The 26,922-nt window shown below is 39.3% G+C and overlaps 2 protein-coding genes across 4 annotated transcripts in view; one reads left to right on the top strand and one right to left on the bottom strand.

Annotated features, from left to right (window-relative positions):
- The window catches only part of lrrc28 (leucine rich repeat containing 28), a 40,243-nt gene extending 16,913 nt beyond the window's left edge, over window positions 1-23,330 (bottom strand). For 2 of the 3 annotated variants that reach the window (XM_066701953.1, XM_066701955.1), the window contains exons 1-6: window positions 23,243-23,330; window positions 22,289-22,544; window positions 19,371-19,411; window positions 16,666-16,703; window positions 14,857-14,994; window positions 1,185-1,391 (exon numbers count right to left, since the gene is read on the bottom strand). In XM_066701953.1, the coding sequence (XP_066558050.1) occupies window positions 1,185-1,391; window positions 14,857-14,994; window positions 16,666-16,703; window positions 19,371-19,411; window positions 22,289-22,459 (595 nt within the window). In that variant the 5' untranslated portion in view covers window positions 22,460-22,544; window positions 23,243-23,330. Of the gene's footprint in view, window positions 1-1,184; window positions 1,392-14,856; window positions 14,995-16,665; window positions 16,704-19,370; window positions 19,412-22,288; window positions 22,545-22,822; window positions 23,205-23,242 lie in introns of those variants that run through there. The other variant, XM_066701954.1, reaches the window with a different exon arrangement.
- A 647-nt stretch (window positions 23,331-23,977) lies between these two features.
- The window catches only part of ttc23 (tetratricopeptide repeat domain 23), a 28,359-nt gene continuing 25,414 nt past the window's right edge, over window positions 23,978-26,922 (top strand). The window contains exons 1-3 of the mRNA XM_066701952.1: window positions 23,978-24,071; window positions 24,838-25,027; window positions 25,732-25,855. Coding sequence (XP_066558049.1) covers window positions 24,959-25,027; window positions 25,732-25,855 — 193 coding nt within the window. The 5' untranslated portion in view covers window positions 23,978-24,071; window positions 24,838-24,958. The remainder of the gene's footprint in view (window positions 24,072-24,837; window positions 25,028-25,731; window positions 25,856-26,922) is intronic.

The raw sequence follows: 26,922 nt of genomic DNA, 5'->3' as shown, positions 1-26,922 counted from the left end.
TTGGGTTTATGTTCTATGTCCCCCTACACATGCATATACTCATCCACCTAAAAACCCACTCACAACTCTTTTTTTTGCCTATGGGGTTTAGGGTAAAAAAATGTTTTATAATTACAAGAAATTTAAAAATACCATACAAATTACAATATTTACACATCACTGAGAAATCTTCAGGCACTCTTCATGTGCACTTGATCTGGAAACAACAGGTGCCTAGTCCTGGTATTACATTTACTTAAAGACCTAATTTATGGAGCTTTACACAAACACACACATACGTCTCTTCACTACAAAATGTAGTATTTAGAAGACAATGATATATATTTCTTTTTAAACATAAAAATGGAATCATACTTAAAAATTACTCTATTATCCATGTCTCTCTTATCTGTTCAAAGTGAGTGTTTTGACATGTCTGTGCTGTGCTGGGCTTCCGCAAATCTGGACATAGACTCTCGCTTGCACACACACAACCACAAAATGGAACAGGCTGATGGACTAACATAAAGTAGTACATTTGGCTGTTGTACAACTATATTTACCCAGATTCTGTTCTGCAAAGAATGACAAGCCACTTCCTTCCGAGGTCGGACATCGGGTAAAGATTTCAGCACTAACAAGATTTATAAAGAATAAAAGTCTAGATGCAATTTGGCTTTCAATGAAATGACAAATGGCTCTGTAGGCCTGTGGTGCTGAGGGACTGAGCGCACTTAAGTGAGGATGGGGCTTACTGTCAGGTATATGGCCCTGTGAAATTCATGCCTGAATTAAAATGACCCGACAGCCAAGTTTGTAAAAAAGACTCAACCAAGCCATTCCAATGAAGTAGATTATTAAGTAATGAACAAAGCAGTTGGCTTATTATAAAATATCCCCTAATAATAAAGGACAATCATGCTCATTCTTACCTGAAATCATTATTTTTTCAATGATTTCTCCGAACTTGCTTTTTGTTTAATGCTTTTTTTAATGTAAATATCCAAATGAATATAAACATCCTGCCTCTTCAGGGGATACAGTGCATATGTGGTGATTATGTAATAGTCTCCTAGATCTTTGTTACAGGGCTGACATAAATGTAAGGTTTTGGACTGACGACCATGTTGTGAGGTGGTGGTAATGGTAATGACATTGGCAGGTCCTGAGTGGTGCATGTGTGGGGAGCGCTGGCCTTGACTCACCCAGGGGCAAGGCAGCCAGGCAGTTGCCAGCCATGGAGAGCTCGTTGAGGCTGTGCAGCTGGCAGAGTTGGCGGGGGAAGCAGCTCAGGGTGTTGCGGTCAGCAGTCAGGCACTGCAGGGACAGGCAGTGCTGCAGTCTCTCAGGCAGGGCGCTCAGCCGGTTCATAGACACGTCCAGAGTCTCCAGGTCCCTCAGGTCTCCAATCTCTGTAAGAGACAGATACACTTCACTGTTTTTTTTTATTTTCTTTTTGTAAAAATATTTGAGTTCCCATTTACTTTACACTGGATTTGGAAAGACCACTTAGTCATCTCAGCCCACTGCTATGATTCTTTGCTTCTTCAGGGGGATGAGAGAAAGCATGCACTCTCTTAAATGTGTTATCAGACACATCCGTCATTTTTCACACTACAAGCTTGGTCACTGTATTGTTGAAGTGTATGTCACCTTATTTACCAAGTAGGTATATACAAAGAAAACAGTTTATAATACATAAGTGAATCATTTATTAGATGCCACAAGGTTTGGGGGAAATGTGTGGCAGTAGAAAAGGTGTGTTAATTAGTTTAATTAGTCTTGTTTAATCTTGTTAATGACTGTAAAATTAAAATAATTGTCTGAGAAAGCACTGTTTTTGATTTATTAGTCATAGTACTTAATTCAGTTGGAACTGTCATCAATCTAAACTTTCAGGTTCATTGAGCACTTGAGGTTTATGTATAAATTGTGATCCAGTTACTTCATCTTTATAGGCACCAGAAAAAACTGAACACTGGGAGATACAGTCCCTCTCTTACACCATCCTTCAATTTATAATTGGTATAGTTCCTTCACAAGATTGCTGCAGAGCACTTCACAAAAACATTTTAAGCTAATAATTAACACAAAATGTTAAAATAAAAATAAACCATTGGGCATCAACAAGAGAAATGAAAACTCCCACCAGATGACAGACTATTGTAGAAGAAAATAAATCTCTAGGAGTCCACAGTTTAAGGCCTAATGATTGCCTCCAGGCAATGTAACATAAACAGGCAGCATGAAGAACAGATAGTTATTATATAGTGCTGCTGTCAGTAGAATCCCTTCTCTAAAAGTACTGGAATGACATCAACTGAAGAAAATAGAGGAAAAGCAGGGAAAGAAGGGACTCCACATACAAGACAGGGGACACAAGGCTTGGATTATCAATACTGAGGGGTAGAAAAAACAATATTTTCTACATCTTTTAATAATCCTAACCTCCTCTCACGATGAAGACATGACATATGTTATTTTACTAATAAAAAAAAAAACAAAAAAACAGAACACTGTACAATTAAAACCTCTGATGAAAAGATTAAGCCAAAACTTTATGATACAGTCTAAATAAGATGAATGAAGCAATACTGCAGAAGAAGCCTTCCTGAGGACGGACTTTTTTTTTCTTTAATGAAAAAGCACTGCGGCTGAAATTCTATATTCCGTTTGGAATTTAGCACTGGTCGTCATTCTAATGCAGCAAGATTGGAGGGCATACTCCAATAGTGACAGAGACCAGCTGCTATGAAAATACAAGTGAGCTTCCAACAAACGAGAACTGGTACTTTGCAAATCCTAAAAATATGTTGCCATTAGCTTCTTTTGGGACTCCAAGTCACAGGCACATGCTTCCCAAACCCAATATGACAACCACGGTGCTCAAATATTTACACCGTATGTCTGCTATGGTGTCTGAGCTGTGTGCTTGGTAAAAAAGCTTCTGGTTACACGCGCTGATAGAGGCATCACACTAAGTCTCGACGTCAGACAAATGATGCATGCTCTATGCAAATAAACAGGGCATGATGAACAACCTCTGTGTCAGCTCGTTCGTATGTGGTTAAGTCAAGCAAGGCACGAGCTGAAGCACTGTGCAGATACTTTCCTTTACTGATTCCCCTTTGGTAGGGCTCCTGGTGCATCCCGATTTTGACTGATGATGGCTATGATGAGGTAGATTAGCAACGTGGCATGCAACAGGCTGACTTCGAGAGAAACAGAATTAGACTCATACACACACACAGGGTGTACAAATTTGTGCACCAATGATGTGACTTTCTGGTGTCAATTGTTTCACCTTAATCATGAATCATGAATATTTTTTTCTCATTTTCACTTGCATAACACTTGACTGCTTCCATCAAATTCATATATGATTAGAAATTCAAAAAGTAAAACAGAAAAACAAAATGGAGTACAGTATATACAGTGCTTCTGAACAGCCCGCGGGTGTAAAACCGAGATGCTTATGTTCTGATCCTTGGGAGAGGGCAGTGTCAAATAGTGCTGATAGTAGCAGTTTCTAGGCTGTAAAACAGAGAGACGAACTGTAGGACGTGGTGTGAAAAGGGGATTGGACAGGAGGTGCTGGGACAGAGATGGTAAAGCCTTGACATCACTTGGCAGCTGGTTCCTCCTCCACTAGGGGAGGTGGGGCCTAATGGGTGGGGTGCGGGAAGCATGAGAGCTGAACCATGTGTAGGCCTGGCGTTTTTTGTTTTAGGTACCTAACAGTAAGAGACACAGTTAGTGTGGGAGTGTGAGGTGCTTTTGTGAAGTGAACTGGGTTCCACGTGAGCAGAGTTGCCAGGACGGGGCAAGTGCACAGCTCATTAGAACAGCTAACGACAAACTGCATTAAGGAATGACTCCTCACATGAGACGTCTGCTCTCCCTGAGAAGTGCGCAGGCCCGTCCTGTTCTCCAAGCTGCACAACAGGCACTTAAAAGGGCTTCTGACAACAGCAGCTCTGGAGCAGAATAAACAGCAGGCACAAGTTACTCTGTCAGCAGCATGTGGTGCCTGCTGGCCACAACATCATCACTCATATTGTTGTGGGTTGTATTTTTCCTATTATTATTATTATTTTTTTTTTTTAAGAAAGTGGAAGTATTGATGTCTAGGAAGTAAAACACAAATTAGATTTTCCTTCAACTTAACAACATTCATCTTGATCCCCTTGTTATATTACAAAGGGAGGGGAGTGAGAGGGGAAAACCAGAAACAAGCACAGAAGAAAGCAGGGCTTGGAAATTCGCAGCGTGAGGACAGGCAGACAGGTCTGATCTGCAATAAAAGATGCCTAATTGAAGTGTAGCCTGTTCAACTAAACTGGTAGGGAGCCCACTGTGATATTATGTTGTCACAGGGAGCAGTCTCTCTGCTGCCCTCTGTTGTCCAGAGTAAGGAATGAATGACTAATTTCTAACCATTATCTTCACTTCATTGTACTATTCAGTGATAAACAACAAGGAATTCACTGAAGGATGCCACAACTGTGTATGTGTATGTGTTTATTATGTCTTCCCAACCTTTTATGTTGTTGTCTTCTAGGTCTTGGTTTCATTCAATAACTTCCTTTGTCAATTTTTGATCTGTTCTTCTTGCAATGTGTCCAATGCATGGATCCATTTTTTTTCTCTTCTGGTGAGTGGGTAGATTTTCATTCAAGAGCATGCTGTTTCTTCCAAATGCACTCCATTTCTATTATTTTAATTTCTTCCATAATTTCTCCACCTACACTGATTTGTTGTCCAAGGTAGACATAATATTGACTATGTTGAGAATCAATATTCTTAGATTTAACAAAACTGTAAAATATGACTTTTGTTTTACTCAAGTTCATTTTAAGTCCAGTTTTCTTGCTGCATCTGAGAGTTCTTGAACATGAAGCTGCATCCAGTTTTTGTAAATATGACTGTCATTGGACATTGTGAAAAGTTTTGTCAGAATCTTCTCTAGCTTGTTTCATGGTCTCCACTGTGTAGATTTTCCTCAGATACAAATATCTACAGTGAGGAAAAAAGTATTTGATCCCCTGCTGATTTTGTATGTTTGCCCACTGACAAAGAAATGATCAGTCTATAATTTTAATGGTAGGTGTATTTTAACAGTGAGAGACAGAATAACAACAACAAAATCCAGAAAAACGCATTACAAAAAAGTTATACATTGATTTGCATGTTAATGAGGGAAATAAGTATTTGACCCCTTCGACTTAGTACTTGGTGGGAAAACCCTTGTTGGCAATCACAGAGGTCAGACGTTTCTTGTAGTTGGCCACCAGGTTTGCACACATCTCAGGAGGGATTTTGTCCCACTCCTCTTTGCAGATCCTCTCCAGGCTTCGAGGCTGACATTTGGCAACTCGAACCTTCAGCTCCCTCCACAGATTTTCTATGGGATTAAGGTCTGGAGACTGGCTAGGCCACTCCAGGACCTTAATGTGCTTCTTCTTGAGCCACTCCTTTGTTGACTTGGCTGTGTGTTTTGGGTCATTGTCATGCTGGAATACCCATCCATGACCCATTTTCAATGCCCTGGCTGAGGGAAGGAGGTTCTCACTCAAGATTTGACGGTACATGGCCCCGTCCATCGTCCCTTTGATGCGGTGCAGTTGTCCTGTCCCCTTAGCAGAAAAACACCCCCAAAGCATAATGTTTCCACCTCCATGTTTGACGGTGGGGATGGTGTTCTTGGGGTCATTCCTCCTCCTCCAAACACGGCGAGTTGAGTTGATGCCAAAGAGCTCGATTTTGGTCTCATCTGACCACAACACTTTCACCCAGTTCTCCTCTGAATCATTCAGATGTTCATTGGCAAACTTCAGACGCGCCTGTACATGTGCTTTCTTGAGCAGGGGGACCTTGCGGGCGCTGCAGGATGTCAGTCCTTCACGGTGTAGTGTGTTACCAATTGTTTTCTTGGTGACTATGGTCCCAGCTGCCTTGAGATCATTAACAAGATCCTCCCGTGTAGTTCTGGGCTGATTCCTCACCGTTCTCATGATCATTGAAACTCCACGAGATGAGATCTTGCATGGAGCCCCAGACCAAGGGAGACTGACAGTTATTTTGTCTTTCTTCCATTTGCGAATAATCGCACCAACTGTTGTCACCTTCTCACCAAGCTGCTTGGCGATGGTCTCATAGCCCATTCCAGCCTTGTGTAGGTCTACAATCTTGTCTCTGACATCCTTGGACAGCTCTTTGGTCTTGGCCATGGTGGAGCGTTTGGAATCTGATTGATTGATTGCTTCTGTGGACAGGTGTCTTTTATACAGGTAACGAGCTGAGATTAGGAGAGTCCCTTTAAGAGAGTGCTCCTAATATCAGCTCGTTACCTGTATAAAAGACACTTGGGAGCCAGAAATCTTGCTGATTGATAGGGGATCAAATAGTTATTTCACTCATTAACATGCAAATCAATTTATAACTTTTTTGAAATGCGTTTTTCTGGATTTTTTTGTTGTTATTCTGTCTCTCACTGTTAAAATAAACCTATCATTAAAATTATAGACTGATCATTTCTTTGTCAGTGGGCAAACGTACAAAATCAGCAGGAGATCAAATACTTTTTTCACTGTATGTATTATGCATCATTGAGAATGTGTATCATTCACACCTTTAAAAAAATAAAATCAAGCATACTTCATTAGTGAGGTGGGCCACACAGTGATGGACAGAAAGGTGAAACAAGTGGGATTCAGCAATTAATACTTGTTAAAACTATTTAAATCAAATGAATTGTGGCTTGAGGGAGAGTTTTGAAAACCCAAACTGCGGTATGTATCCCGACATCATGGAGCCACAATGGGAGGTATGATGCTCAGTTTGGCAAACTCGTCGACTGCTATTAAGAACTCACTAACTGAACAAGCTTTCATTAAGTTCATACCCCCAGTAAGTCAATTAGCTTATTCTGAAAAGTATCATAGCACTGGCTGTGTTCCAGAAACACACATAACCCATTAAGCTTGAATACAGAGCAGAGCGGCGGTTTCTCTTCTATATTTATAACATGGTAAGTGTGTTTAAAAATTGTCACCACCCAGCCAGAGTCAATTTGCACATGTGTATTTCCTTTCAAATTCATTGGGAATCGAGTTTGTGGGTGGGGTGAAGTGAGGGGGTTGCAACTCCTCCTGGCTACCCTGAAGAGCTTTCAGGGACACAGATCCACAGCATTCCAGGTATTTGACCTTAGGTTTTTGGCACTTTTACTTTGCTGAAGACGGGGAGGGGGAGGGGAGGAAAAAAAGAAGGAAAATAAAATCTTTCCAGGAACCCCTTGGAGGCTTTTCTGCACGGAAAACAAGGCTAATTTGAAGGTCGTTTAAAGAGCGACAGCCTCAGTTGGAAAGCCAGCCCTTCGCTCCAGGGCTGGGAGCCTGGCTGGGCTCTGTGCAGCAGTAATAGAGGCAGTGAAACAATTCCATGGCACTCGTCATAAATCTCCTTCGCTCCACCGAGAGCTCCTCCTGACCCACATAGCAGCCAGCGGTGGCTCTGAGGCTACCTGAGTGTTTGTCTTTTAACACCACACGAGGCAATGGGGTACGCCGTGTTTTATTATTGATATCCCCTGCATCCCCAAGACCCCCACTTACTCTTCTCAAGACAGCAGCACTTCCTCAAAGCTTAGTGCGCCCTCCCAACTGCCATTTAACCCTCACTCTGTGGTGTGGGGCATGTGGGAAATCAACGATCAATAAAGGGAGAAGGGGTTATCTTACGGTCGTTTTTTTTTACTCAAACTTTCCTCTCTTTCACCATCATGCACAACTGCATGCAAAACACATCTGTGAATGGAAAACAATCTGCTATAATCAAACTTCCTTGGAATCTGGCGGCTCCAACCCCGGCACACATCACTGTTGTACACAAGTGGTGCCTCTGCTCCTCACTGTGCTTCAGATCCAGTCCTCAAGGTTGCTGTGTTAAGTAGTGTTGTTTAAAGTGTTACCTGCATTAGACCTACAGAAGGGGTTAAGTTGGTTCAGTTTAGTTTATAATTAGTTCAATTAACTTAACTAATTAGAAGTTTAGATGGAAAACCACATAACCTCACACCATCGAGGACCAGGAAATCTGTCCCGGAAACGAATCTAAAGTGTTTCTGAAATGGGTAATGGAAATTATAATAATTATATTATTAATACAAATAACAACAATTCAACACCTTCATCATCATTATCATTATCCTACTCATTACGATTTTTTTCAGGATGTTTTCTTTTGTACCAGGTGCCTCCGAGACATTCCAGGCCTAAATCAAGAGGATTTTTTTTTTTGTAATTTTGATTATCTTTTGTAAGGCACTCCTGGGCACAGACCCACTTCCTACATTTTCAACTTGGTCTGTTAACGTTAAAGACTATTCCTGAACCTCGGCTTCAGGAAATTCAATTTTTATTACTTTCCCCATCGCTGTTAAATAAACAACTGAATCCAAAACCTGTGCTGGACCAAAAAAAAAGCACAGTGCAAGGATAATGACTCTTTTAAGGGGAAAAACTAATTCCCTGTGTAAATTCTGAGAAGGCTGTAAAACAAACACACAAGCCACCCCCCCCTTCCTGATAGTGTATTAACTGTTCTTTATTTCTTTTAAAGGAGGCATTAGTACAATAAACTGTGCATTCCTAGTCCTTAAATAAGGCCTGGACTGGGTTTTACATTTTCTCTGTGGTTAGTGCCGGAATGACAGTAACCCACCAAAAGCTCATTGTGTTCCTGTTGCAATTAAGCAGTATCGGAGAAGGCAAACCAGCAGCCTCCCCCTTTCGAGAACGTGTGGTTTGTGCACTGTAGCGACCTTCACAAAACTGCCTTTTATCTCTCTAGGGACCCCAGAAGGGTGTTACCATGAGCTCACACTCCAGACTCACACTGCTGGTAACTGTATTGCAACAGCCAGGTCTGTGCAAACAAGCTGGGAACACAACCGTAGGCAATACTTCTATGCTGCACACACTAAAACACTGCTGGGTGTTTGTTACAACAACATCCAAACCGCTCATTACAAGAACTTACACAGAGCGCGCAGACAATGGAGAAGTAATTTGCTCGCTCGCCGTATTGTCTGAATAAGAGGGCCCTCAAAGCTTTGGCTAATCTTTTGCATTTTAACTGCAACTCTTGCCCGAGTAAGAGATTCCAAGTGGAATAATGCATGAGGCTTAGCCCAACTGAATTATTGGGACATTTGTCTTTTGATTTCTCCTTGTGTTTTAAGACCCGGTTTGATAAGGATAAACTAAACTCTTGAGCTGTGTAAAACGAGAGGGGAACAATTAGAATTAGAATTTGGAAACAACTGTAAAACCACGATGCGCTACAGAAACCCTATGCAAGCTCGCGGCTTATCATATCTTAACCATTACTTGCACTGTTCATTCTGATTTGATGCCCTTTAGCTCAAGTGTTTGGCTTTGTTTTTTTGTTTCGTATTTTCTTCTGCAAACGGCTGTATTACTAGCATAAATACCTCGTTTTTTTTAATGCTGTGAAACATTACACACTCTGTGGAAGAATGGCTGCTTTTATCTGAAGTAGCAGCTGTAAAGAAATTAGCATACACGCTTTTAGACAAAGACAAGTCGCATTTCTTAAAGAACTAAACCGTGTATGTGATTTTGCCGCCAAGAACCTGACTCTGACTCTTCCCAAATTTCAGTTTCAGATCGCTATGAATAATCATAAGAAACAGACAAACAAAGCACAGTGCTTCGGTACAGCATTGTCAAGGAGATAAAAGTGGGAGATGCCAGATTCCAGAGATTTAGAAGCATCTCCTAATGAATGCAAAGGCTGTGTTGCCATGTTACTTACTTCCCCCTTTCCATGCACGCAGCATTGTTCATAATGAGTTTTGGCTTTTCAAGGCGCTGTATATGAATTGGTGCAGCACTGTAAAATGTAAACTACAGGTATAGCGCTCAAACTGACAATGAAGGGAATCCAAGGAAAACAAACGCTTCCAAAGTCAATGCCAAGTTTTGAAAGTTGCATCATGATTGAGATAGCTGAATTGCACAAATATAAATGTGTTGCTGTTGAATGTTTCACTGGGATGATACTTGTAACTTCAAAACCTACATTACAGATTCACGGTTTACTGTGCTTTGCATATGTCTGCAAGGCATGATAGACATAAGCCAAATATATGTATTCATTTGTATATCATAATGTACCCATATAGTTTGCCAGTTTTACTTCACCTCTGATGTCTGACAGCAAAGAAATGTTGCTCCTAATCAAGTGATTGAAATCCCAGCTATGACGATTTTATATATTACAATACTTAAAAACAAAATATATATTACAATCTTCACTTCAGTAAAAATTGTGGGACGCAGGAATTATGCACTACAAGTTAGTTGAGCAAGAATATATTTTGCAAGTCAAAAACCGTCTTTGGAAACAAAAAGTTTGAAGAAGCTACAGAATATAGCTAGTTCAAACTTCAAACTTAACTGCCAATAAACGCAAGCTTTAGTGGGGTGAGAGGTGGATGAGGGGGGGGTGTAGCTCACCATGGACAGTATTACACAGGAAGTGGGCACTGAGGTGACAGAATAAAATGAGTCTGGCAGAAAACACTTTAAAGGTCTTTTCTATCTCATATTAAAGTTCAATACATATAAAGATGACAAAGGGGCAGAAAAATTACCAAATCTGTTGTTGTTTAACAAGTTCAAGGAATGTTTTCTGTTCTTTTCCTTTTCCCAACAATACAACCAAAGTTTATTAAAACCCCAGCTACAGAATAACAAGATAGAAAGCAGTTCACCCTGACAGAAACTGGAACACATATCGTGTGTAAGCCATGTGTTGATTTACATTGCTGCTTCAAAAAAGGACCGTTTACTCAATGTGCTCTTTGGTTTTTATGGTTAAGAATGCAAAAAAACAAGATAGTAACAGCACGGGTTGGAAGAACCTATTTGCTTCATTCGCAGACAACATCAACAAGGCCTTACACTCATCTAGTGCTTTCCACCACAAGCATGTTGTACTTTATAGGTTTCTGAAAAAACAAACCAGGGCAAATTTATCGTTCAATTAGAACACTTGGTCCACAGAAAGCGGACTGCACACTTGGCAGAAACCCAAAGGCAACGGGCTCCCTTGGTTACATCAAGAGAAGATGTGGTGGCGTGAAGGAGGCTTTAATCTACAGCACATCAGTCGCATGTGGGGAATATAAAAAGATTTCAAAATGAAAATTAGATGTGCCTCACAAACACTTTCCTTGTCCACTGCAAACCTAGCAACCATTCATTCCTTTATGTTTCAATCTAAATATAACATATGCTTATATGTGATGTAAGCATGTATGCAAAGATGGTATAAAGAGCGTCTGTGATATAGTTCTGGAATCACAATGAAGACGACTGATTTCCAAGGCTGAAGTACAGACGGGCGAGGCTACAGATGTGCACATGTGATCGGATTAGTTCACAATCCTCTACGGCATTGAGATGAGGGTAAAAGAAGAGGACTTGAGCATCTGGAAACGCATATGGTAACAGTACATGGGGAGCCCCCCCCAAAAAATATGTCATACAAAATAAGTGTGTTAAGCGTGAACAGCAGATATTGCAAGGAGTTGTACTGAATTATTCCAAATCCTCAATGCTACTGACAATTCATAGGACCAGTACAACTAATAAACCAAACAGGACCTGTGGGAATAACCATGGTCTTCACACAGAGAGCTGAGGGAGTCTGGGATACATGGTAGCTGGAGCTGGGTCAGTGGTGCTGGGTCATTGGTGGGCAACCTGCGGCCCATCTGTGGTTCTGATTTTGGCCTGTAAAACGTTTTGTTGATGCTTTTGTTAGTGATTTGCACATAATTTTGTCAAGAATCGCTTTGTATTTAAGTTACATAATAGAGAAGAAGGAGAATGAAGAGCAAAATCAAAAGGTACAGAGGAAGATGTAACCAAAAAGATGGATAATAGCTTTGACTATCTAGGACCTATATTGTTTACTCTATATTTCCTATACAAGCATGTAAATTGGAATTTTTGCACTTTGTATTGCTCTTATGTTTTGTAAGTCACTCTGAATAAGTGTGTCTGCCAAGAAATAAATAAGAATAATTAACCATCTTCTATGACTCACCATAAAATTCTCAGCCTGTATTAAATGTATTTAAGCTTATCCGTGGGGTCATGGTTAGTGCGATTTCAACCTTTGCAGCCCAATCACTACCTCAGGTTGCCCACCACTGTTGTAGGTTCTTCAAGAAATGGCGGGATGAAATTGTGGGTCTGATTAGCAATGGAATCAAAATGAGCCATTTTATACTTTCTTCTGTTCTAAAATAAAAATAAAAAAATTGCCTGAGTAATTCAGTATATAATTTTTTTTTTCTTTCATAAATGGCACGGGTCATGCAGTTTGCTAAAATACATCTTCACACAGATTAAAATCATACATTTAATTGGAAACTTCTGGGACTTGAACTTGATTGAGGCAGTTTAAGAGTTTACAAACTATCACAATGTATGTAGATTTTTGACCTATTCAAATATGACTAATGAGCACCCATGAATGTGAAATGTATAATGCTGTTTATTTTGACATAGACCTGTGCTCCTTTGCATTTCACACGTTAGTTCCTCTGCACTTGAAGACCCTTGCTCAGAGCACTGACTGTGGTATTCTCACACAAAACCACAGGCAAGTAGGGGCTTTCTGAAGCCACCCGATTCGTAAATAAAATACAATCACCTGCAACTCAGGTAAAGCAAAACTTCTGTGGGAAATTCTGCTATTTAGGTCATTTCCTTCCATGAGATTAATGAAGACCCTATTTGGTCTGCCATGTGAAAATCTCTCCATATGGCAACATCTTAATTATGAGAATGTGAACGGTCACTGTGTTGGGTTTTAGCTCTGCCCTACCAAGAAAACACAATTCATCATAACTTAAATCAATGACACAAAGCAGTAGCTTGGTTTCAATCTGGAAGATATGTTAATACAGTCAAAGTCACAGACAAAATGACAAGTATGAGGAAGTGAATGCAATCTCTCAAAGTTCACTGATGACCCACCATCTGCTGTTGACTCCGAAAGGGAACACACACGCACACAGAACCTCTCCCCCCTCACTCGTGAGAACTGGGAGCAATTATCAGACACAGGCTAGGAGACTAAACATCTCTGTTGAAGCCCACAGAGAAAACGAAGACAGCGGTTAGAAACAGGTTGATCGGCAGCAAGTTGGTGCTTGGGGCTTCAGCCGTGTAGAAGATCCTGCACAAACCAGCCACCTTTTGTCACTGTTCGCCTTAAACTCCCAGAGATCCTGAAACACACACTGGGTCTTATTAGCTCACGCTGATGGGGGGCCTCTGGTTTGTTTATTCTCCGCACAGTGCCGTCAGTAGATTCCGCCCTGCGATACAACAGGAATCATGGCGCCAAAAAATCTCACTTCAGGCAGAGAGAGTTCAGAGGCTTCCTGCAAGGGGTTAAATCCCAGTCCTAATCCACCACCACAAAATGCACATCATATCATGTAAAAGATTTCTAAACACTAATCTCATAACCCATGGAATACCTACCTAGTGTGAGCTGAGGGAAAAGTACTTTTTAGTGAAGAGATAAATGGATGCCAACAAGTTCAGTGCGAACAGAATTTTTGCCAGGGCTGCAATTCAGTTAAAACTTTGCAAAAAAAATAAAAAATCCTCTTCATATTTTAACAGATCGGATAAAGATACATTGGTGTGAAAAACACTGAAATGATCACAGATGTATGAAGCCCACACTGTAGTTTGTGTGTGTGTGTGTGTGTGTGTGTGTGTGAGAGAGAGAGAGAGTGTGTGTGTGTGTGTGTGTGTGTGTGTGTGTGTGTGTGTGTGTGTGTGTGTTCTCCCTGGGGTGCCTGCTGCAAAAACAACACTGCACTCCCTGGACGCCTGCCTGACATACCAAACCTGATTCGTTAGTGCATATTTTTATTCCCCGTTACTAAATTAGGAAACCAGAAAGCAAGGCAGGAGGCTGCCAAAGGAGAAGAAGGAGCTGCTCAAGATTCATTAACAGAGGGCCCGAGCCAGCCTAGCCAAGATCATTAAGAGCCACTCAGGCTTAAAAATAGAAGCATGACAGGGACCCAGGCCAAACTGGGTCCTGCACTCGCTGCCAAAACCAGAGAGACAAACAAACAAATAAACAGCTTTTGTATGTACTGCCAGAGTCAATAGGAAGCAGCCACCCTCAAGAGCTATAATAAGCTACCTTCAGCAGGCCTGCAAACAAGGTGAGCGCTACACCGGGTTTAAAAATGTCTTGGGTACACAGAGCCTGGATGCCTTAAATAGACTACATGGATAGCTTCCTTTGGAAAAAAAAAAAAAGTATTTTAATGGTTACCGAGACACAGTATTTCTTTTTTGTTTGTTTATGTTTGCGGGTTTTTTAGTGCTTGTAAAAGATGATGGATGGATAGTCATTGAATCTTTAGTTCCTCTATCTTTTCATAAGGCACAGCACAGCTAATTTCAATATTTCAGTACAGTGGAAAACCAGGAGGAGAAATAGAAAAGGACTGGAGTCAAAATAAATAATATGAATAGAAGATGAGAACAAAGAAGGAGAAGAAAGGAGATGTAGCAGCAAAAGATTAACAAGAGGAAGCTGAAGGAAAGGAAGGAGTAGAAGGATGAGGAGAGAACACAGAAAAAGAAAGATAAAGATGAAGCTAAGGAAGGTGAAGAAGAAAACAAAGGAGGAGGAGGAGGAGGAGGAGGAGGAGGAAGAGGAAGTTCAAAAGAAAAAGATGGATCAACAGCAGATGGACACTCTTTATGCAAGTCATTGGATTGCAGTGAGAGTGTGATGTACCTGGGGGGAGGAACCTCAGCTGATTGTTCGCCAGTCGTAGATGACGGAGGTACCGCAGGCGCCCAATCTCAGGGCAGATGATCTGCAAGGCGTTGTCACTCAGGTCCAGAGACTGAAGCCTGGACAGATTTCCAATAGCTAGAGACAGAGCAGAGCTTCATTGTACATTAACATACTAATAAGTCTAACCCTTGCTTTGTTTTATTCCATATATCCTACACAGGTCATCTTTGTTTGGGCCTATAAAGCAGAAGAAGTACACACAGTAAAACATATCAAGGGCGCATGACCAGATATCATTAACATAAAGGAGTATCCTCGTTTTGTAAAAGAATAACAGATTGGCAGGCAGTTCTCCAAAATATTAAGCCTATAACATAATTTGTGTCAAAAAGCTCCTGTGCTACCAAAGTGATAAGCTTAAAAGCCTAAAATTTGTAACAGAAGATAAGTGCTAAGGCACAGGTAAAGACTTCTTCCCGTTTTTAAAAAGGCAATGGATTGAGTCTAGCTCAGTCCCAGGCAGGAAGAAACAGGACCCTGCCACTACAAAAACACAACCTTGAGATGGCTTTGAACATCACAACACACAATAAGTATGATTTGCAATCAGAGGTAGGCAAATTCATACTGCACATGTTCAGACTAATTATGGAACCCTTGCAAATATTATAACTCCATGAACATTTTCAACTGTGAATCTGGCAAAACACTGCAGAGAGTGGAGTCCAGAATGTTAGTAATAAATGTATAGCAGTATGTGAAAGAGTTCAACAATACACCACAATTAAGCTATAGATGTCCACCAGCACTTAATCTCTGAGGTAACAGCAGACTTGTATGTATTAAACTGCAATAGTATCCACTTAGTGTACAGCTAACATATCAGGCCTCATACTATAGCTCAGGTAGAATATGATTCCTACGGTGCAGATCTCCTTGTTCTACAAAAAATATAGATTCCCAGCATACAATAAGTAGATCTCCACGCATATAATAACAGACACTGTTCCTTTAAAGATAGACCCTGTTTCTGTTGACTCTGGAGCTACTTACAGGGCTCCGGTGCCTCTAGCACTACAATATCACAGAGATCACAGCAGCAACACATTCAGAGCATTCTACTGCAGCTGTAAGATTAAAACAGGAAAAGGTAACCCTGCAGATAGACATCGAAATCTCCCCCGTTAGAACAATCTTATCTGACAAGGGGCCCGCCATTCACCAGCTTTAAACTGTGCTGCTAGGTTGGTCAATACATTTTTTCAGAGAAGCTGCTGTTCATGGTGACAAATAAGAGGGGAGACTCGAGTCCCCTAGGGGTCTCTACTCCAGCTGTGCCACTCACTGCTGCAATTTGAATTAAATTGATTAAAGTGGAATAACTGACATTACAGTAGTACCACGGATTCCTCAACATTTTATTATTTCTTGACAGTCGTGGGAAGCTGGTTACCCAAACCACACAACTAGCAAATCCTGACATCCATTTTGTTTTCTCTCTAAACAAACTTTTGATTAAAATGTTTAAGAATGGATCAAAGGTTAAGTTTCTCCTGTTGTTGCCCCTGGCATAACTAGGTTTTCTAACATTGCTGTATGCCAAGGACAGCAGCAAGTTCCACCTTTTCCCCCATCTAATTACAAGGAATTCATTACATGAACCAGAATACTGCTGTGGTAGAAATACTTCAGCTTCCCATACATTTCTCAGATTGCCTTTGGGGCTACAACATAACCCAGTGGAGATTTACACAGAACCGTAAAACAAATATATATTAAATGCAGTTTAATAATATCTGTGATTACCTTCTGGAACAATGATAATGTTGTTTGAACGCAGATACCTTTAAAGAAAAAGGAGAGAAAAAAGTAAACCTTAATTTTATTTTTCTGCTGAATTGACTAATGGCACGCTTGTATTGGAAGGTTTGGGTTTTTTCTCTTTGAGGTGAGAAAATGCTAAAATACATGCATGGCATTAAAAAGGTAGATAAATCGGCATTTTGAGGCAGTGAAATAAAAGCAAACTGTTGCTAGGGTGGGACTTTTATTTTCCCAAAAGTAAATGCAGCATGATCTGTCTCAGATTGCTTGCATGCTACTGAAATGAAAACGCTAATACCCTAGGAGGTGTGACAGGCCCAGAAACAAAGCTCTCACTGTCTCAATAAACAGCCATTTCATGCGCAGGAATCTAAGGGGAAAATGTGTTAGACCTATGCTACAAATCCATATACAACTTGTTACTGTAAATGAATCTATCAAAACAGCATCAGTAGCACTTTATGACTGCTTAACAAGTCTAGACAAGTCACAGAATGGAAAAAGATGCTGTGTGTAATTCTCTAGTGACACCTAATGGATCACAGGCACCATGCATGTCCACAAACAACATCTCAAGCTCCACTGCACAAATACCTACAGGAGAAGAGTACAGAACAAGATAATCTTCCACTATAAGCTTTCTCTATTTTTGAGCTTTACAGGTCGGTTTATAACATAGATACAATCTATTGTATCTATTTCCCCACAACGTCAACTATTATTAAGTCAACCGTGCTTTAGCATCATGGTCTTACTCCTTGCTAGTTATTATAGTTTCCATTCCAAAATGATGTGCCCACTGTGTGAAAAAACGTAAAGACAGTGGTATTCCATTCTACTTTATTAAAATGAAGGATATCAATCCACAGGGGAGATTGTTGCATTAACCACCACCACCACCAAAAAAAACAAAAAAAAAACAATGTGGAGCATTCACTTAGATTGCAGTGGATTCCAGCATTTACGTCACTTAATCAAGCTACTCGTCTACACCTGTTTTGTATGAACTGGGTAAAGCACAGTAAACCGTACATTTTGGGTTATATGGCATATGGTTATTTGGTTTAGGCATATGGTGAATTTAAGAAAATGGAAAACAATGACAAGGACAGAGATACATCAGGAAACCCACATTCAACATTTCTTTTCATTCTTTTTTGTGTAGTACTCAGGAACTCTGAGGAAAATATGGCACTGCATAACACTAACTCTGAATCTAAGTTGGTCTTTTGTATCATTAAATTTCAACTTGAAAATTAGCATTCCACCCAGTGAGGGAAACATCTTGCAGTGTGGCTTTTCAAACTTGACCCTGATACTACAGTTTATTTTACTCAAATGAATAATCTAAAATAGTAATGTGTTAGAACACAAAACAATGTCAATTCATAATAACAAATAGTTTGTTTTTTCCTGAATATGCAGAAAAACTCCCATCACAATTTACTTTATGCTGCAATGATGGGATGTGTGCCCCAGTACCACTAGTCTGCAGCACTAATCCTGAAGAGACACAATCTGTCGGGTTTTATAGGTGACTTTAATCAGTTGCTAGAGGTCATGTTTATCATAACAAATCATTCATTGGTTCAATTATGTAATCAACAGTTTTCTGGAAATTAAACCAGAAAAATCTTGAATCTTTCCAGGCCCAAAGCTGCAGCCTCCTGCCTAGTACTTTTCCAGTGGCGCATCTGACGGCACAGCACTTTGGAGTAATCGGGGCAATGTTTTTCCACCAGTGTCGTGGCATATTGCCATCAGCAGGTGTGCCACAGAATTTTTAGAAATTTCACACATGCGAAAAACTAAAATAACCAAAGGCGTACTTTGAGTTTGAGCAGGTTGGGAAAAACTGGAGAAGTGAAAATTAAGGGAATTCTCCTGTGTCTATGCCCATAGAACTGACTTTGGTGAAACAGCCTTCCTGGACACCACAGCTCTGACACTGTGTATATATATATATATATATATATATATATATATATATATATATATATATATATATATATTAATATATTATAGTAATATATTAACCTTGGGAGGCTGCCAAATGATGAAAGATAGTGATCCCCACTAACTAGATTTCCACCTCACTGAAGCAAGCTTTTATTGAATGTCTCAATTTGAGAACGTCGCTGCTTTCACTAGAGAATAAATAGATAGAGGTCTGTGTACTTGCACACTCCTGGCCAATGGACTATATCCTATATAATAAATTCAGCACATCAGGCAACTTTAATGGAGCAATAAGTAGCGTAATTGCTTGTAGCACATCTACTGTCCTTCACTGGTCCCCTTCATATAGAGTGGATCTTTATGAAGTGTTAAACTACATGAAAAGACATTTATTTTTAACAATTATGTATTACTTTAATAATTACCAATACTGTACATTAGTCTAGCCCCACTTGGAAATGCTTTTAGTTTTTAGAAGAAGGATTACAAGTAATAGTAGATTTACTACTTCATTAGGCTAATTAGGCCAATTTTAATGGGAAAAAAAAACACACGCATATGCTTATAAACTACGTCCATCCTGGTTTAGTCATTTCAATTTAATCCACTGGAAGTAAACAGAAAATGCTTTTTCCCATTCAATTTCAGACAGCAAAGTGGTGTTTCTACAGATCTGTTCTCACCATATTTATTTCAAATGTTGCTTGAAAAGAAAACTGAATACTCACAGTTCAATAAGGTTTGGTAGCTTCTGGGCTAGATTTTCTGGCTGTAAAACACATACAGAGGAGAAAAGAGGAAACATGTAATTGTTATCAATGGCCAGATAAAGACAATGACATGTACTCCATACGTGCTTTGGTACAAAAAATAAAAGTTATTATTTATTTATTTTTTAAAGTATTACAGTTCTATTAATTCAATATTTGTTGTAAATATTAAAAGGTGTAATCAAGCACAGCTAAACATTTAAGCCTGGTTACTTATATAGTTTGTTCTAATAATTGCTTGATAAGGCCAATCGTAAGACAATAAAACCTCCAGACAAAATTGATAGATCTCTCTGTGACTCTATGGATGATAATGCAATATTCTTTCAACACTTATAACCTGTCTGATGAGAAAGCCAGTCATTATCCTAGCAAGTGAAATCATATACCCTCAATTAGTCATGTGAGAAGTGGTTTAAGGCGATAATTCAATGTTTAAAGATGTCAGAAGATCTTTTTCATATTTTAGCTTGGATTGGCAGTTAGATACAGAGAGAGAAAACTAAAACATACTGACATAGCTTTTTTCCAATAATACAATACTATTTCAAATGTGTTCAGTGCTTAATCTGGTGAAGGTTTGATTAAAATTGTCGGCAATTCTGAAGAAGCTTGCTTATGACTTCTCTCCATTACTATAAGCATAATTTACAGAATATGGATACAAAAACGTGTGTTTTAAAGAGTTATATTATTTCTCTGCACACACTTTGTTTTGACTATTTGCACACAACCCAAATAATGCAAAAGGACAGGTTTTAAGGCAAGGAAAAACACATGGAGTCAATCACTGCACTAGAAAATACTGTATAACACTGCTCGGCAGGGCAGAATGTGGCTGAGACAGCATTTCTGAATTCAGCCTTCATAGACTCAACAGTGTCACAACTAACACTTGCTGATTAGGGTCATAAGGGCAATAGAGCTAGGTGCTGGTAAGATCATCGACATTCATCAAGAAGGCCCTGCTGCAATTGAACAGTGCTCTGGGACAATCCCATCTACAATACAGTGCTCAGGTCATCACATTTCAGCTTAACAATAAAATAAAAAATAATGTACAAATAGAGAAGTTGGAATTGTTATAGGCCACTGAGTATGGAAGGTCATGTTCTGACTTGACTGGGCAGCTCAGGACTTTGAAGTACAAGCAGTTACATTTATGTCTCAAGAAGTACAGCTTTTCAGTATATTTCAATATAAAGTGGGTATATTACAGTGCACTTTAAATGTCCATTATTAAGATACAGCTTGGCAATTATACAAAACACACCATTTAAGCATTCCTTAATTGTATTACTATTATGTGTGTGTGTGCTGGTAGCATTGTCCAGTACTTACTGGAATGTATCAGCATTTACAGGGTGATCCCCAAACCTCTGCTGTGATAGGAATCATAACAGTAATAAAGTAGTAGCCTAATCTTGCAAGACAGTGTAAATGTGGAAATAGAAAACAAATGACTATTTTCTTTCCACTGGTGAAAAATGTGCTAAGGTGTACTTGCAGCCAGAAAAAAAGTAATCTGGTGAATACATTTACAGTCAGAGCATTATGCATAATATGTCCACTCAAATAGAAAAACATTCCTTGAAATGAATACACACTGTTAGGTTCTGAAATTAATACAAGATTTTCATTTTAGAGAAGAGAAAACGGTCTGGTAAAAAACACCATTTCAGTTTAAACTCAATACAGAGACAAGGAACGAGAGATGGCATTTAGAACAGGAGGACCTTTTGTACACACACGTAGTATGGGTGTGTGGAATGCTAGGTCATGTTGTGAATGCAATGGGAATCACTGTGGGCCTATAAAACAGGGCCAGATTCCTGCAGGTTTTAGATGTACCTTTAAATTAGCGATTCATATCTGGTAATGACAACTGATTTGACTTATTATCCAAATAAACAACCAGAGAGGCCTTCTGCATCCCTGCTTAAAGAGATGCTTGGCTCATTTAGATACTGGCAGCTAGATTAGCAAGACTGGCTAAACATCCTTCTCTTCTGTGTAATCTTTATTGTACCCTTATTTGTCTATGTGGAATTAAATTGGCACTGACATGGACGAATATAATCCACAATTTTAAAGACAAAGAGCAAGTTTTTATGTTTGTTATCTGTCTTAGAAAGTTAGATTAAAAATAATTAAGGTCATACATTTGCTAAGGAAAGGTTATGAGGAGAACATTGGGCCCATTTGAAACCTCTAATTGCTTGCAGATTATTGATGAAAGAATCTAGTAATTTCTTGAAAGATCCCTATAAATCGACTTCAACAACCTAGCTAGGTATTGTGCTCCAGACACCCAGAACTCTTTGCGTATACACGGCTTCATATTTCCAGTCCTAAATCTAACTGTACTTAATGTCGTCCTCAGATCCTTGCTTTAATATTGAGTCCGAGGCAATGTTTGAATTGATTTTATAAACAGCTTTCAAATTCAAACCAAGTCAGAAGATCACATTCCATTAAAGCTGTGTTCTGTGGCACCTAATTTATGGTGAGTTGATACAATACAACACAATATCATGAGATTCAATATGCTTTGGATCATATGTTCATTACATTTTTTCTGCAGGTGAACCCTTACCATGACCCTATTACATTTTTCATGTAACCTCATATGGGTATCTATATGTTATCAAGGAATACTACTGTAATCGGCCTAGTTAGGATTTCTTTCAGACCAGGATATCTTCTTGTCATTTTTCTGTCACCACTTACCAAATATATCTAGGAATTCCCTTTTTTTAACATTGATGACAAAAATGTAATACAACATTAATAGGTTATCATTGTATGTTGTTGTGCTTTATTGGACAGAAGTTGACCCTGCCAGTACAGTACAGTAAAGTGGGCATCACTCCTACCAGGGCTGTCAAGGAGTTCCTCTTCATGTAGAGTCTCTCCAGGAACTGCAGGCCCTCGTCCATCAGCAGCTCCACGGGGAACTTGCTGAGGTTCCTGTAGTTGAGGAACAGGTTCTTGTGCTTCTCCTGTTTGGCCATGCATATCGTTTCATGGAGTGAATTGGAGGCCATGGCAGCCAGTGGCCCCTCACCTCCCGGGTTTCCCCTCTTCAGTGGCTAGGTCATCATCCCTCACACTGCAGCTAATGCCATGCAACTACAAAATAATAAAAAATACTAGTCAAGTCACATTGAATTAATTGAGTCCATCATATTGAGTCAATGTGTCATGTATACTGACAACTAACATTCAAGCCATTGGATTTTGTACAGTTCCCCTTAATGTTTCTGTTTTCCACACCATGCTTGCCTTTACAATTTACATTGGGAAAATGTGGAGAAACTTTTCTGTGGAAAGCACAATGTAAACAGTGAGTCTGCACTTCTCTCAGACTATTGCCCTCCTAAGGTTGTTTTGTAAAAATACGTACTTACTCTTTCTTAGTTCAAACATGTCAACAATTTCCACGAAATGCAAATAAACAAGTGTTTTGTTATCCATGGAACACATGCTGTTTTATTTCGCATTGCAGACAATAACCCGGTAATGTCTTTACTGGGCGTGTGTTGAACCCTGTTGCGATCATGCGATATCTATTTCTGTAAATAATAACAGATCAGAAATGGCACTAACAGTTACGTTAATATATTGAATTATACAATAATTGAACTACACTCATCAATGATTAACAGTGGTCATTTTACAGCCCTTTCTGGACGCGACTTCAGATTCCACAAACGCAAGCTAATTCAGTAGCTGGACATCATTAAATTAAATAAAACTGGCTATTTTAGCAGCATTGCTGGACCTGCATTATCCGTGCCTTTCCTAATTTGACGTATACCGAAACTCACCAGGCTTTTTCAGGTACTATTTACATTACATATTGACCCCCTTTCAGCTGTCATTCGTCCAATAGATACCAACCCACGACGTCATTAGGTAGCATGTTAGGTGTATTTCCGTAAACGCGTAAAATGAGCGACCATTGCCGAAAAGTGACAACAAGTGTCGTGGTCTTTGTAGTTTTTACTGCACAGGTTGAAGCACAGTTATTGGCCAGGTTGATATAATACTATATATGTGTTTGTGTATGTGTGTGAGAGAGAGAGGTAAGTTCTTAAGTTATTTTCTACCCTGACTTAAACTTTTATATACTACTACTACTACCAATAATAATAATAATAATAATAATAATAATAATAATAATAATAATAATAATAATAATAATAATAATAATAATAGCCTATATTTTATGACTATATGTCGGTTTATCCTGTGTGTTAATATTTTACAAATCACCAAAATAAAATAAATCAATAACCATTCTTGGCATACAATTGCATTTTCTTTGTTTAATTTGTAAGAGCTTTAAGTAATATATATATATATATATATATATATATATATATATATATATATATATATATATATATCAGTTCTAGGAATATTTGTATATATTATAATAGTATAGTTTTCTTCTTGTTCATCTTCTTCGTTATGCTTTGCACAAAAGTCCTGAGCTATCCAGTCTTTACTCCAGGGGTCCTGTGCTCCGGTTAGGCTCTGCGCAGGCGCAGGAGGCGTCCTGTTCCCAGACTGGCTGCGCGCCGCCAGCATCACCATCCACAGCCATTTCTGTCCTTATTGAGCCCAGAACTGTCTCAGCCAGCACTGTCCATGGTAATAATTCAATCCACTTTAAACCAGGGGGAAACAGATATGCATGTTGTGTGCTGAGTAAAGAAATGAATATTGCTTTTGTTAACGAAAATACATCCACTGTGGAAACGCAGGATTATGGATTCACTGTCGAAGGAGCATCGTAAGTTTTGTTTAGAACAGCGAAATAAAGTGCTTGAAAACATCTGGCCGCCGGTATGGAAATCCAGCAAAACAGTGTGTTCTTTATAAGCATGCTCGTTATAAGTGATCAAGAAATGGTAAAGAAATGGGTATTTTACTTATTTAAAAATGTAAAATAGGCTACGTATATAAATGTAACCGAGTAGAGTAGAGCCTGGCTCTAAACCCGCGGTGCGCAGCGTGCTCCCCCTGGCGGTACGAGATGCCCTTTCTCGGGGTGCGAGACAGCCTGATTAGGGTTTTATACCGATGTGCCGGAAGGAGGTCCAGGCGGTACAGGTCTGACAATTTAACTTTTTTGTTGATTTTTTTTTTAATAAGACATTCCAAACCACCCAAAATGAAATGCATATCAATATGGCCTAAATAGCAATATAACCTATTTCATGAAATGATAGTTGATTTGTGTTGGTAGCTCACTGGGGTTGTAATTGTTTATATCAGAACCTTACATTACACTTAGACCTAACATTATGTTTTAGCCATCTGCTGGCTGCTCGCCAGTGCCACAATATCAATCGTATTGGAATGCATTCAACCAGATTAACCATACACCTTTATTGTGGTCCTTTTTATTGTTTAGCAGCCCTGAAGGCAGTAGCCACAGCACTGTTAGCTCTGAAGGCCCCTGATCTTCTGCCTCCACTGGACGAGGCAGAGGGGATCCGCAGAGGGGTGTGAGTGGAGCTGTGGCTGCAGCAGTTATGCTGAGTCCCGAGGACAGACTAGCTCTGAGTGAAGACAGGGCACAGGCTTTTGCAGGCAATCAGGAGGTAACCGTGAGATTAGATGCAGACACAAACTTTGCATGTTTTGCACAGGACCGCACTTAAAGATCAGGGGTCTGACACACACAAGCTAACATTGTCACAGAACTCACCTGGCAGGACACCGGAGTGAGTTGGTTCACTGTACTGTTATTCAAATGAAAAATCATGCCACTTCCTATATTATTACTAATACTAATAAAACGCATAGCCTACACACATATATGTATATTATATGTGTGTGTATATATATATATATATATATACATACATATCAGCCTGCATTCAAATACACTTTTATTTAGTTTTATTAAAACAAAATAACTGAATTTGTATGTAAACTATTATCTCTTATTTCAACCTATACAAGATTTTCAATCATGTTACTGTATTATTTTTACATAACAGTTCAATTGTTATCAAATATTATCTTGTGAAAGCATTTTTTCCAATATTCAAAATATGATATTGACGAATTAAACAATATTGGTCCCAGGGCTGGTGGGGGTGAATATCCAGAGTTGGCCTGATTGGAGTATTGCATGGTACCTTTGTAACTGAACTCTGAGATCTGACACATTAGGGAGTAGCATGTGAAAATGTGCTTGCCTTTCCCCCAGAATGACCCCACCTGTGGTCCTGTGTGTGCGCTTTTGAAGTGTCTTGTCAGAATCAGCAGAAACGCATACAAAACCCTGTTCTCTCCTCAGCACGATGCTGCCATCCAAGAACTGGCACGCTGCGTGGCCCTAACCCGGCTTGTTTATGGAGATGGCCACTGGAGACTGGCAGAAGCACATGCCAGGCTGGCTCAGGGATACCTGCAGCTGAAAGGTATGCAGGAGTGAATCCTAATTCAAAGCTCCTCTGAAACGACACAGCCAAGCCAAGCAAGTAATCTGTCTTTGCAGCTCCTTCTCTTTTGTCTGAGGCATTAGATCAGTTTCTAGTGTGTATTATGCCTTTCAGGAATACAAGTTCATTAATTAACATGTCACACACATTCCACATTAACATGAGCTCTTACAAACATGGTGGAATTTTTTCTTAAACTGATGCATGATTGCAAGATTGGCCTTAAGCATCCAAGCATGCATTGTTATTATCTGCTGAGGTTTACTCTTGGTGTCATGTTTCATATGTTTTACCAAGGTTGTTCAATTTGAATATCTCAAAGCACTACTTAACAATCTAAATCAATTGTCACCAACCCTAGAGCTAGAGGTTTTTAGTTTTTTAAGGATCTGGAATGATTGACTAAAGATGACCTACATGATGTCTAATTAATGGGGGGACATGTGGCTGCATAATCATTGAGACAAAACAGGATTATAAAATGTCCCTTAAACTGAAATAAGTACATGTGTAATTCAAGTATTTAAATTTATACTCCAATGAATACTGAATACATACTACCAAATGACTGTGACAGCAAACACTGATTGTCTCAACTTTTCCAGCCACTGATCAGACCAAGTGAACAGCTCATGATTTGATTGAGACAGTATCTACAATTTTTTTTAAGAATTCAAAGAAGATAAACCAAACCATTAACATGTTACTAATTGCACACAATGAAACAAACAATACAAATGAATACTTGGCAATACATTTGTTTTATTGTTTCTAAGCAGAGAATTAAGCCACTAAATTCAACAATGGATTAATGGATTAAAAATCCAGTGCTGTTCCAGAGTAAAGCCAGTAATTGATCAATAAATTAAGTGTGAACTCGTTTGGAATATAACCCAAGTTCTATTCCTAAAAACCTAAAAACAAGCAAAGCAAGAACACAATACCTTGTCAAAAAATGCAATACTCATTTTATAGTAACTGTAAACTAAGCGATCAATGCCTAAGGGTCTCTCTCTAATGCTCTTGTGACACACACAGTGCTAGTG

This window comes from Amia ocellicauda, chromosome 4 (genome assembly GCF_036373705.1).
Source record: "Amia ocellicauda isolate fAmiCal2 chromosome 4, fAmiCal2.hap1, whole genome shotgun sequence".
NCBI classification, from domain to species: domain Eukaryota; kingdom Metazoa; phylum Chordata; class Actinopteri; order Amiiformes; family Amiidae; genus Amia; species Amia ocellicauda.
Note: the sequence above shows the minus strand (reverse complement) of the source record. Positions and strands in the feature narration are given on the sequence as shown.